General features: G+C 37.9%; 1 protein-coding gene and 1 pseudogene across 1 annotated transcript; both read left to right on the forward strand.

The window, feature by feature from the left end:
• The window catches only part of LOC148195973 (uncharacterized), a 28,116-nt pseudogene extending 18,171 nt beyond the window's left edge, over positions 1-9,945 (forward strand).
• A 25-nt stretch (positions 9,946-9,970) lies between these two features.
• Positions 9,971-10,794, forward strand: LOC148195974 (uncharacterized). Its single transcript, XM_088093789.1, has 2 exons — positions 9,971-10,554; positions 10,660-10,794. Exons 1-2 carry the CDS (start codon positions 9,986-9,988, stop codon positions 10,688-10,690), a joined length of 600 nt encoding a protein of 199 aa, XP_087949915.1. The 5' UTR covers positions 9,971-9,985; the 3' UTR covers positions 10,691-10,794.
• The last annotated feature ends 209 nt before the right edge of the window (positions 10,795-11,003 follow it).

Below are 11,003 nucleotides of genomic sequence, written 5' to 3' on the forward strand. Positions count from 1 at the left end.
GTGCACATCTTGCTTAAACTCTTTGTCATAAGTTTGAGTGAAGTTGTTACTTATCTTGAAAAAGAGGATTTTTGAATGAGTGAACCATCATATGAATTGGTTGAAGATTGAGTTACATCTTATTTGCTTGAGGACAAGCAAAGTTTTAAGTTTGGGGTTGTGATAACAGTTGAAAAACTGTTATTTTTATGATTAAAATTGACACTAAAAGCAACCTTTACACTTAGAAACTAGCTTGAAATCATGCTTTTCTTTATATTTTTGGAAATAAGAGAGCTGGACAGGTTTATGCTTGATTTCAGTGTTTTTGTGCAGGTTTTAAGGTGAATTTGGTGAAAGAAGTGAAGAAGGAGAGAGATGAAATCAGAAAAGACATCAAAAAGTGCAAAAGGAGGAGCCGAAGTCACCGCTCAGCGGCAGTTTACCGCTGAGCGGCACTCAGGCACTCACAGGGATCCGCTGAGGGGCAAAATGGCTGCTGAGGGGAGAAAACAAGACACGCACTTACCGCTGAGCGGTAATTTACCGCTGAGCGGTAATTTATCGCTGAGCGGCACTTTAATGGGCTTGGACCTAAGTTTTTGTAATTTACGAATGGTATTTAAGCTTTAGGGTTTCCTAGGGTTAGGTATCTTTGGCTGGAACGAAGCAAACACTCTCTCTTCCACCCCTTTGAAGGAGGATCTTGGATGCTGAGGCTTCCTCTTCACCTTTTTAGGGTTTATTCTTTCATTCTTTCATTGTAATTCATCTAGGTTCACCATGAATATGGTGAACTAAACTCTGTATGTTTGTTGGGGAATCAATGTAATCTTGTGAAACTCTCATATATGGAATCTGTTTTTACATCTTTTAATTAAGACTTATGCTTTCTTTTCATCATTAGTTAGGGTTTTTCCTCTTTGCTTAATGCTTGCATTGTTTAACTTATTCGATGCATGATTATTGGTTTTGTCGATACGGGCACGTACGGGGAAGTCTAGATCCGGGGAATTTCTCCCCATATGATATTGGTTGTCGTTAAGCTCCTGCACTTATGAACTGATCATTAGGAATGCTAGGAATTGTATGAACTCGTGATTAGGGAGAAGCCTTCTAGAAAGGTACTTTAGAGAGTGGCATTAACAATGATGATTTGAATGTTGAATTCCTAAAATATATGAGAGTGGATAAGATGAAATTGACCCCCAACAACATATTCATACATTAATATCATTGAAAGTGTTTATCTTTTGCTTTTTGCCATTGATCAAAACTTCATGCATACATGTTTATTTTCTGTCTTGCATATTAAACTCCAAATCTTTTATCTGTAAGTCTTAGCTAATTAAGAAACCACATAACTAAACTAGGCCGTGAGTCCTTTGGGAAGAACGATACTTGGTCTTACCAAGTTTATTACTTGAACGATTCGGTCATACTTGCCGATTGAAAAACAAGTTTGTGACATCATATTTTGGTGTTCATAAATTTGTCCATCACATACATATTTAATTTTCGTCTTTTGCATATAAAAATCCAAATATTTCGTCTTTAAGTCTTAGCTAATCAAGAAACCACACAACTAAACTAGGCCGTGAGTCCTTTGGGAAGAACGATACTTGGTCTTACCAAGTTTATTACTTGAACGATTCGGTCATACTTGCCGATTGAAAAACAAGTTTGTGACATCATATTTTGGTGTTCATAAATTTGTCCATCAAGTTTTTGGCGCCGTTGCCTAGGACTCGTGGTTTAACTGGTTAATTTGTGTGATTATTGATTATCTTTGACTTTAATTTTGAATTTCTGTTTTTATTTTCTGTTTTTATTTTTTCGGTTTTTATTTTATTTTATTTTATTTTATTTTCTGTTTTCTGTTTTTATCTTCTCCTATATCTTTTTGTGCTAACCAAATATTCTAGGGTTTTGTGTTCTTGTGTATTCAAGAGGCAATTCGAACTAGGAGCAAGAAAACAACAGAACCTCTTCTTGAAGGTCTAGACGAGAGTAGACGGAGGAGAAGAATCCGAACATCTAGAGAACTTTTCCCTCTCCGGAAACTCTGTTGCAACCATCACCACAAGGTTCTGTTCATAGCACAGAAAATATGGAGAACAATAATATCAGAAGAACTCTTGCTGACTACACCAATATAGCTGGACCTCAGCACTTTAACAGTATAGCTAGACCTAGAGTCAATGCAGCTAACATGAAGGTCAAACCAGCACTGATCCAACTGGTAAAAAGCAATCAATTCAATGGGTTATCTCATGAAAGCCCATATGAGCACCTTACTACCTTCAATGAGATTTGCAACACAGTCAAAATTAATGGGGTGCCAGATGAAGCTATCAAACTTAGCTTGTTTCCTTTCTCATTGGGAGGCAATGCTAAACTTTGGTTAAATTCTTTTCCAGAAGGAAGTTTCACAGATTGGGAAGCAGTGGTGACAAAGTTTTTAAACAAGTACCTTCCACAATCAAAGGTGACAAAAGGCAAGCAAGAGATATCTTCATTTAAGTAGGGCATGGAAGAATCACTGGGGCATGCATGGGATAGATACAAAAGTCTGCTAAGAAAAACACCCACGCATGGCTTTGAAGAACAGGAAGTAGTCTTAACTTTCCTTGGAGGGCTTGGTTCACAAACCAAGATGATGCTGGACGCCTCAGCAGGAGGCAATATTAAATGGAAAACTCCAGAGGAAGCCACAGAAATTATAGAAAACATGGCTACTAGTGATAATGAGCTGCACAGTGAGAGAGGAGCTCCTATGAAACAAAAAGGGGTTCTCCAATTACAGACACATGATGCCTTGCTAGCTCAAAATAAAATTCTAACTCAACAGCTGGAGACTCTGACTAAAACTCTTGCACAATTGCCTAAAGAGTTGAAAACTGCTGCACAGGTACAAACCCAGTTGTGCGAATTATGTGGAGGTGACCATATCAATGGTCAATGCGCCTTTCCAGTTGAAGCTGTAGAGGACGTTAATTTCATGGCCAATCAATTTCCATACCGTCAAGGGAATTACAATCAAGGGTGGAAACCACACTCAAGCATTGGTCAAGGAGAAACTGGGCAACCAAGTCAATATAATAAGCAGCAGCAGCAACCAACCTTTTGGCAACAGTTATCTATGCTTAATGAAAGATCAACAAGGTTGGAAGAAACTCTTCAGCAATTCATACAGAAAACTGAATCTTCTCAAAAGAGCACTGAAGCTGCTATAAAGAACTTGGAGATTCAAATGGGTCAGATTACCAAGCAATTGGATGAAAGGCCAAATAGAAATTTTGGGGCTAATACTGAGGTTAACCCCAGAGAAGAGTGCAAGGTGGTAAAGAGTGTTGATGATGATAAAGTTGAGTTAGATACAGAAGAGAGAAGAGACATAGAAAGCAAAAGTACTTTTCCTTTTCCAATCCATCAAGGGAAACAAATGGACTTCACAAAATTATTCAGAATGGTGGATAATGAAGCACCTTGGGAACAAATTCTACAGTAAATCGCAGTTTACACAAAATCTGATGAAGAAATCTCTACAAAGAAGAGACGTAGAGATGATGAGGCAAAAGAGTGTATAACTGTTAAAAAAGAGTCATTCCCTCCTAAAGCATCAGATCCAGGCAGTTTTTCTATCCCTTGTACCATAGGGAAGAAAAAGGTAAAGAAAGCTCTCCTTGATTTAGGTTCAAGTGTTAACTTGATACCTTATTCTTTATTGGAGCAAATCGGCAATGTTAAAGTGAAACCTGCAAAGGTTAAAATAGTAATGGCCGATGGATCTTCAAAGGAGCCATGTGGGATTGTAGAGGTCATTATAGTTTGTGTTGGCAAACTTCAATTCTTGGCAGACTTTGTGGTGATGAAGATGGAGACAGAGAAGATACCTATCATACTTGGAAGACCGTTTATGAAAACGGCCAGAGCTATTATTGATGTAAATGAAGGTATAGTGGTGCTCCAGGACAGAGAGGAGAGAGTGGTGGTAGACGTCTTCAAAGATGAGACACAAGCAAGGGAGGAAGAAGCTAGTTATAAAGCTGCATTTCAAGATGCACCCATGACTAGCCGTAAAGTTGAAAATCTCACGGTTTCAGGTAACCATTGTTTGTTGTTTCAGGTACCCAAGGAGGAAAATATTGGAAGAGGAGGAGAAATTCCTAGTGACTGGGAGAAAAGAAAACTCCAACTTGGCTCACCTGTAAGAATCAAGAACAAGTTGTGAGTTGTGAAAGGCTTTAAAGAGAAGGAGATGATAGAGATAGAGTCTCCATATTCTAGAAGGACCAAGACAGTTTAGAGGAAACAACTGAGGAGTTGGTGGAATGACAACATCAACTATAAAGAAGATGGAACTTGAATTTATTGGGTCAAGCTAATGACGTTAAAAGAGCGCTTGCTGGGAGGCAACCCAGTGGATTTAAAGACTTTTGATTTGGTTTTGTAATTTTTAATTTGTGAACATTATTTTTGTAATTATTTTTGTTGGAGATAGCATCTACTGAAGGATGCTAGGTGGTTAAGTATCTACTGAAGGATACTATGTTTGTAACACCTACTGATGGGTGTTGGTAAGAAAATTTTGCACCTACTGATGGGTGTTGGTGGATTTTGGGTCAGGCTCGTGACGTTAAACAAGCGCTACCTGGGAGGCAACCCAGTTGATTGAATATTTCTGTTTGTTTATTTTAGTTAGGGTTTGCATAAGCATTTTAAACATTGAATTGCAGGGAACCAATGAGGGGCATGTATGGGAGGCACGTAGGTTAAGAAAAGAAGGAGAAGAGCACATCATGAAAGTGCCGCTGAGCGGTAACTTACCGTTGAGCGGTACTCTCGCAGATGGGCTTTAGTTTCCCCTTAGCGGGACCCGAGCCCATTAGGGTATTTTTATACCCCAAGCTGCGTTTTAGGTTTTCTATCCAGGCTCTTCTCTGCACAAACACTTCCACATACCTTTTCCAAGGTTTTCCACATCTTTTCATTCTTTCCTCTTGAAAATTTCTCTTCCACTCACTTGCTCACTAGTGTTCCATTCAAGTTTGGGGTTGGAAGAGAGTATCTTAGATTGGAAACATTCTCATTGCATCTAGTATCTCCACCCAAGTAAGTAAAATGCATTTTGTTCATTCTAGGGTTTTTGATTTTGAATGTGATTGTCAAAGCATGAAAATTTAGGGGTTTTGATTTCTATGCATGATTTAATGATATATTTGATGTTTGAACCGATTAAACTGCATGATTATGAACTGGAAAACTGAAAATTGCATTTGGGTGGAGTTAGGACAGCTTTAAAACAAGATTTTCAAAAATCTGCAGAGTTACCGCTGAGGGGTAAACTGCCGCTGAGCGGCACTCTGCCAGATTTGGTTTTTCTGAATTTTTGCGTGTTGGAATGTGGCACTGGTGGCGTTGAGGGGATATTCTGGCCCTCAGCGGTGGTTTAGCTTCGAAAGGAGTTGCGTTCTGTGTTTTACTAATGATTAACATCATGTTCTGTGGTTTTGTGTTTGTGTTTGAATGTAGGAATGGCATCCTCTTCAGGAAAAAGATTGAAAACCATGGCAACCAAGAGAAAGGAAAAGGAACCAGAGCAACCCCACTCTAGCAGGTTCCTCTCTAGAAAACATGAGAAGCACTTTAGGGTGGTTCAGGACAGGAGACTTCTGATGGAGAGAAAGGTTGGAATGATACCTAACTTTGCTCCTCAATTTGGAGAGCAAGTGTTAGGGAATGATTGGGGAAAGCTAGCCACTTATCCTGCACCTGCCAACATAGCTGTGGTAAAGGAATTTTACACCAATGCTAAGAAGATTGGTGATTATCCAGCTGAGAATTATTTGGGCTATGTCAGAGGCCATGCTATCAGGTATGATCTTGATTCTATTAATAACTTCCTGGACACTGTATGGGCTGGTGAGCAGTGCCAGTTTGCTCTTTGCATAGAGGAAGGTGCTGATTATGAGGATGTGGAGAGAGTACTATGCATACCTGGAGGACACTTCCAAAGGAATAGATCTGGCTCAGTGGTTAACATTAGGAGGACGGATTTGACTCCTCTTGCAAAGTATTGGATGGCGTTTTCTCATGCCAACATTCAGCCATGTTCACATGTGTCAGATATTACTCTCAACAGGGCACTATTCATCTACTGTGCTATTAGAAACTTAAATGTTTATATTAGGCAGGTGATAGCTGATGAGATTAGTATGTGCGCCAATACCTCAAACAACAAAGCACCACTAGGACATCCCTCTTTGATCACGCACCTTTGCAAGATAGCTGGGGTGGACACTTCTGCTCCACCATTTGAGAGGCCAAGAAAAGCTATTGATGAGGCTTATTACAGGCAGTACTGTGGAGGTGAGGAAGCAGCTCAGCCAGTTCCACCACGCCGTGCTCGTAGAGAGAGAGGGCCAGCACAGAGCCAGACATCTACTGAGACACATGAAGCAGAACCATTCCAGATGAGGGACATGTATATGTCTCTTATAGGTGCTCAGTTGCAGTCCATTCACAGAGGGCAGGTGGCCACTGCTGAGATGATTGTGGGGATGTATGATACACCTCCAGCCCACAGGTGGACTATGGATGAATTCCATAATGTGGTAGCTTGGCCAGAGGAACCAGTGCATGGAGGAGGAGCTGGAACAGCTGAAGCTTCAGCTAGAGAGATGGAAGAAGATGAAGCTGATGATGATGATGCATTTGAAGATGATGAAGATGAGGAAGAAGAAGAAGATACAGAGGACAGCTCAGACTGATGAGGAGCTGAGATAGCATTTACTGATAAATGCTATCATATGATTATGCTTTTGTGGTTTAAGTTTTCTGAACTTATTTGTTTTTGTTTTTAGATTAGGGTTTGATGTACTCTATTGAACACCTGGTTTGTTATGATGGTTTGCTATTAACTGTGATTGTGTGATAAGTTATGCTGAATGATGCTTATTGATTGATTGATGTTGAGATGATGTGCACATTAAAATACTTATACATGTGATTCACAAGCTTTGTGAACAAATGCAGGATATCATGATTGTGATTGTGAAATTAAGCAGGATGTGTATGTCAAATGTGAATGAGATTATATGTGAGGTTTTTGAGCTCCAGAGTTGTTATTGTTAAATGCTATTATTCTGAAAGCATGAATGACTTTGCCCAGGTTTTCTATGATTGAATTAATTGCTTGTTTTGCATCATATGATCAGGGCCATTTGTTGGAACCCTTTTTATTGGCCAAATTCATAAAGTTAGCGCACTAAAAGAGAACACTTTGTGTTCTATCCTTTGAACCCTTAGCCTTGAACATACACTGAAACCTTTGATTGAAAATCTTTACCTTGAGTTAAGTAGAAAATATTTTGTGGTATTGTTAAATGTTCAAGTCTGGGGTTGTTAGGAAAACATGAAAAAGGAAAAGCATTGAGCTAAGAGCTAAAAAGTAAGAATATGCAAAGAAAAAAAAAAGAAAGAAAAGAAAAGAAAAAGAAGCAAAGCTCAATGCAAATGCAAAGGCAAGTTGGAATGAATAAGAATAATTGTGTTGTTATGATTTTCTTAACTCAAGGATTTTGTGATCCAGAAAAACCAATTTTCTTGTTAGCCCAGCCACAGTATAAGCCATTGAAAAGTCCTTGTGATGATGCATGCTTGTGAATGTTTTTGATGGTAGTAAAATGAAAGGCAAAGTTGATTCATGTGACATTGTGATAGTAGAGTGAATGAGTGATTACCTTTTATACACTTGTGTGTTGAGTGAAATACTTTACCTAGTGAGGAAATATTCCATTAGCACATGAACATCATGCTTAATTGATTGGTCATTCATGAAAAAGAGCATTTGTTGGGTATTAACTGACTTTGTGAAACACTAAAGCATGTGCACATCTTGATTGAACTCTTGGTCATAAGTTTGATTGAAGTTTTTACTTATCTAAAAAGAGGATTTTTGAATGAGTGAACCATCATATGAATTGGTTGAAGATTGAGTTATATCTTGTTTGCTTGAGGACAAGCAAAGTTCTAAGTTTGGGGTTGTGATAACAGTTGAAAAACTGTTATTTTCATGATTAAAATTGATACTAAAAGCAACCTTTATACTTAGAAACTAGCTTGAAATCATGCTTTTCTTTATATTTTCAGAAATAAGAGAGCTGGACAGGTTTATGCTTGATTTCAGTGTTTTTGTTCAGGTTTTAAGGTGAATTGGGTGAAAGAAGTGAAGAAGGAGAGAGATGGAATCAGAAAAGACATCAAAAAGTGCAAAAGGAGAAGCCGAAGTCACCGCTCAGCGGCAGTTTACCGCTGAGCGGCACTCAGGAAGTCACGGGAGGTCCGCTGAGGGGCAAAATGGCCGCTGAGGGGAAGAAACGTCTCACGCACTTACCGCTGAGCGGTACTTTACCGCTGAGCGGCACTTTTATGGGCTTGGACCTAATTTTCTGTAATTTACGAATAATATATAAGCTTTAGGGTTTCCTAGGGTTAGGTATCTCTGGCTGGAACGAAGCAAACACTCTCTCTTCCACCCCTTTGAAGGAGGATCTTGGATGCTGAGGCTTCCTTTTCACCTTTTTAGGGTTTTATCTTTCATTCTTTCATTGTTATTCATCTAGGTTCACCATGAATATGGTGAACTAAACTCTGTATGTTTGTTGGGGAATCAATGTAATCTTTTGAAGCTCTCATATATGGAATTTGTTTTTACATCTTTTATTTAAGATCTATGCTTTCTTTCATCATTCGTTAGGGTTTTTCCTCTTTGCGTAATGCTTGCATTGTTTAACTCATTCGATGCATGATTATTGGTTTTGTCGATACGGGCGCGTACGGGGAAGTCTAGATCCGGGGAATTTCTCCCAATATCATATTGGTTGTCGTTAAGCTCCTGCACTTATGAACTGATCATTAGGAATGCTAGGAATTGTATGAACTCGTGATTAGGGAGAAGCCTTCTTGAAAGGTACTTTAGAGAATGGCATTAACATTGATGATTTGAATGTTGAATTCCTAAAATATATGAGAGTGGATAAGATGAAATTGAACCCCAACAACATATTCATACATATATTTCATTGAAAGTGTTTATCTTTTGTTTTTTGCCATTGATCAAAACATTCATGCATACATATTTAATTTTCGTCTTTTGCATATAAAAATCCAAATATTTCGTCTTTAAGTCTTAGCTAATCAAGAAACCACACAACTAAACTAGGCCGTGAGTCCTTTGGGAAGAACGATACTTGGTCTTACCAAGTTTATTACTTGAACGATTCGGTCATACTTGCCGATTGAAAAACAAGTTTGTGACATCATATTTTGGTGTTCATAAATTTGTCCATCAATGTATCCTATTGAGAGGTAGTTGGGAAAATTGAAGTCTTATGTGCGTAATAAGGCAAGAGCTGAAGGCTCAATAGCTGAAGGTTACATGGTTGAAGAGTGCTTAACTTTTTGTTCTAGATACTTAGATGGAATTGAGATTGTGTTTAATAGATTGCGTCGTGTTAATGATGAACCAAGCATTGGCTCTTGTACTGTAAGCACTTTATTCCCACCAGTCGAAAAACCAGTTGGAGGTTTCACTTACTTCACTCTATCTGCAAAGGAAAAGTTACAGGCGCATCGTCATAGCCTAACAAATAGTTCCATAGTTGACCCATTTCTTCAGTAAGTATTTTCACTTCGTCAATTCTATTAATTAGTCTTTTATTAGAAAGTAACTATGTATAATTTGGACAATTCGTGTAGGGAATTTAGAGACACTATACAGAGATAATTAAGAAGTCGGAGTCGACAATCATCTTTGATAGACTAGAGAGTTCATAGGGAATTTGCAGATTGGTTTTCACGCCGTGTACGTATATTTATACCAATGAACATTGGTTTCATTCTATGTTATAATTGATAATTGATATGGACATGTTATTTTTTTTCCTTTTAGATAAGGAATGACTCAACTAGCCTCCACTCAACTGATTTGAAATTCTTAGTCATGGGTCCGATTGATTGTGCAAAACAATATAGTGCCTATAATGTTAATGGATTCAAGTTTAGGATCTTGGAGCGTGACATATGGCTTAAAACACAAAATATTGGAGTGTTTGGTACATTTGGGACAAGGAGTTATGCAAGTAGTAGTGATAATCAAATGCAATTTGGAGGTGTGCCTTATTATGGTCTATTAGTGGACATAATTGAAATAAATTATCATGGTTGTTGCTCAATTGTCTTGTTCAAATGTATGTGGGCTAATACAACCACATGTAAGGGGATTATGACTGATGAGTTGGGATTTACAAGTGTAAGTTTTGGACGCTTGATTCATAGCGGTGATAATGATGATGATGAACCATACATTCAGGTGTTAGAAGCACAAATGGTATATTATGTAGATGATGATTTTGATAAAAATTGGTGCATCCCAACAATACATATAAAGCCTAAAGACTTGTACAACATGGGTGAAGATGATGTTGACAATTTTCATGAATGTGAACCATTTCAACAACAAAATTTAGAAATATTATTTCCAGATGATGAAAGAAATATACCATTAACAAGGTTTTAATTTTAATTATTAGTTATTATATATATTGTTATTCTGTTTATTTTCTTGTTTATTATATTTATAGTTGGTTTAAGTTTTATTTATGTAATTGTTTGTAGAGCACCTGAAGATGAAGAGAATGATAGTTAAGAACAATGAGACACAACATCATACACAAGCACATAATACATGGGGTCATATAGTAAATCATCCACCAGCACCTCAAAGTGCAACACCTAAAGTCCAATCATCTCCATCTCTATCTACCCCTTAAAGAAGTAAGTTCCCTTTACTGATTGTTTAATTAAAGTTTATTTATGTTGTTGAAATTTGTTGACATTCATTTATTTGTAGAACATATAAACTAAAGTTACCTCCGACAAGCCAAAACCTATGCACTCTTGGAACCATTCAGCCCCCAAATGCAATTAGTGTTCAATCAGAAAATCAAGTATTTTCGTTT

The sequence above is a fragment of the Vigna umbellata genome, chromosome 7 (assembly GCF_029865625.1).
Source record: "Vigna umbellata cultivar VRB3 chromosome 7, Vumbellata_1.0, whole genome shotgun sequence".
Taxonomy (NCBI): Eukaryota; Viridiplantae; Streptophyta; class Magnoliopsida; order Fabales; family Fabaceae; genus Vigna; species Vigna umbellata.

Excerpts from the sequence above, each read along its gene's own strand:
- LOC148195974 (XM_088093789.1), top strand. The coding sequence starts at position 9,986 with ATGGGTCCGATTGATTGTGCAAAACAATATAGTGCCTATAATGTTAAT. Across the intron at positions 10,555-10,659 it reads AGAAATATACCATTAACAAG|AGCACCTGAAGATGAAGAGA; the intron begins GTTTTAATTTTA and ends AATTGTTTGTAG.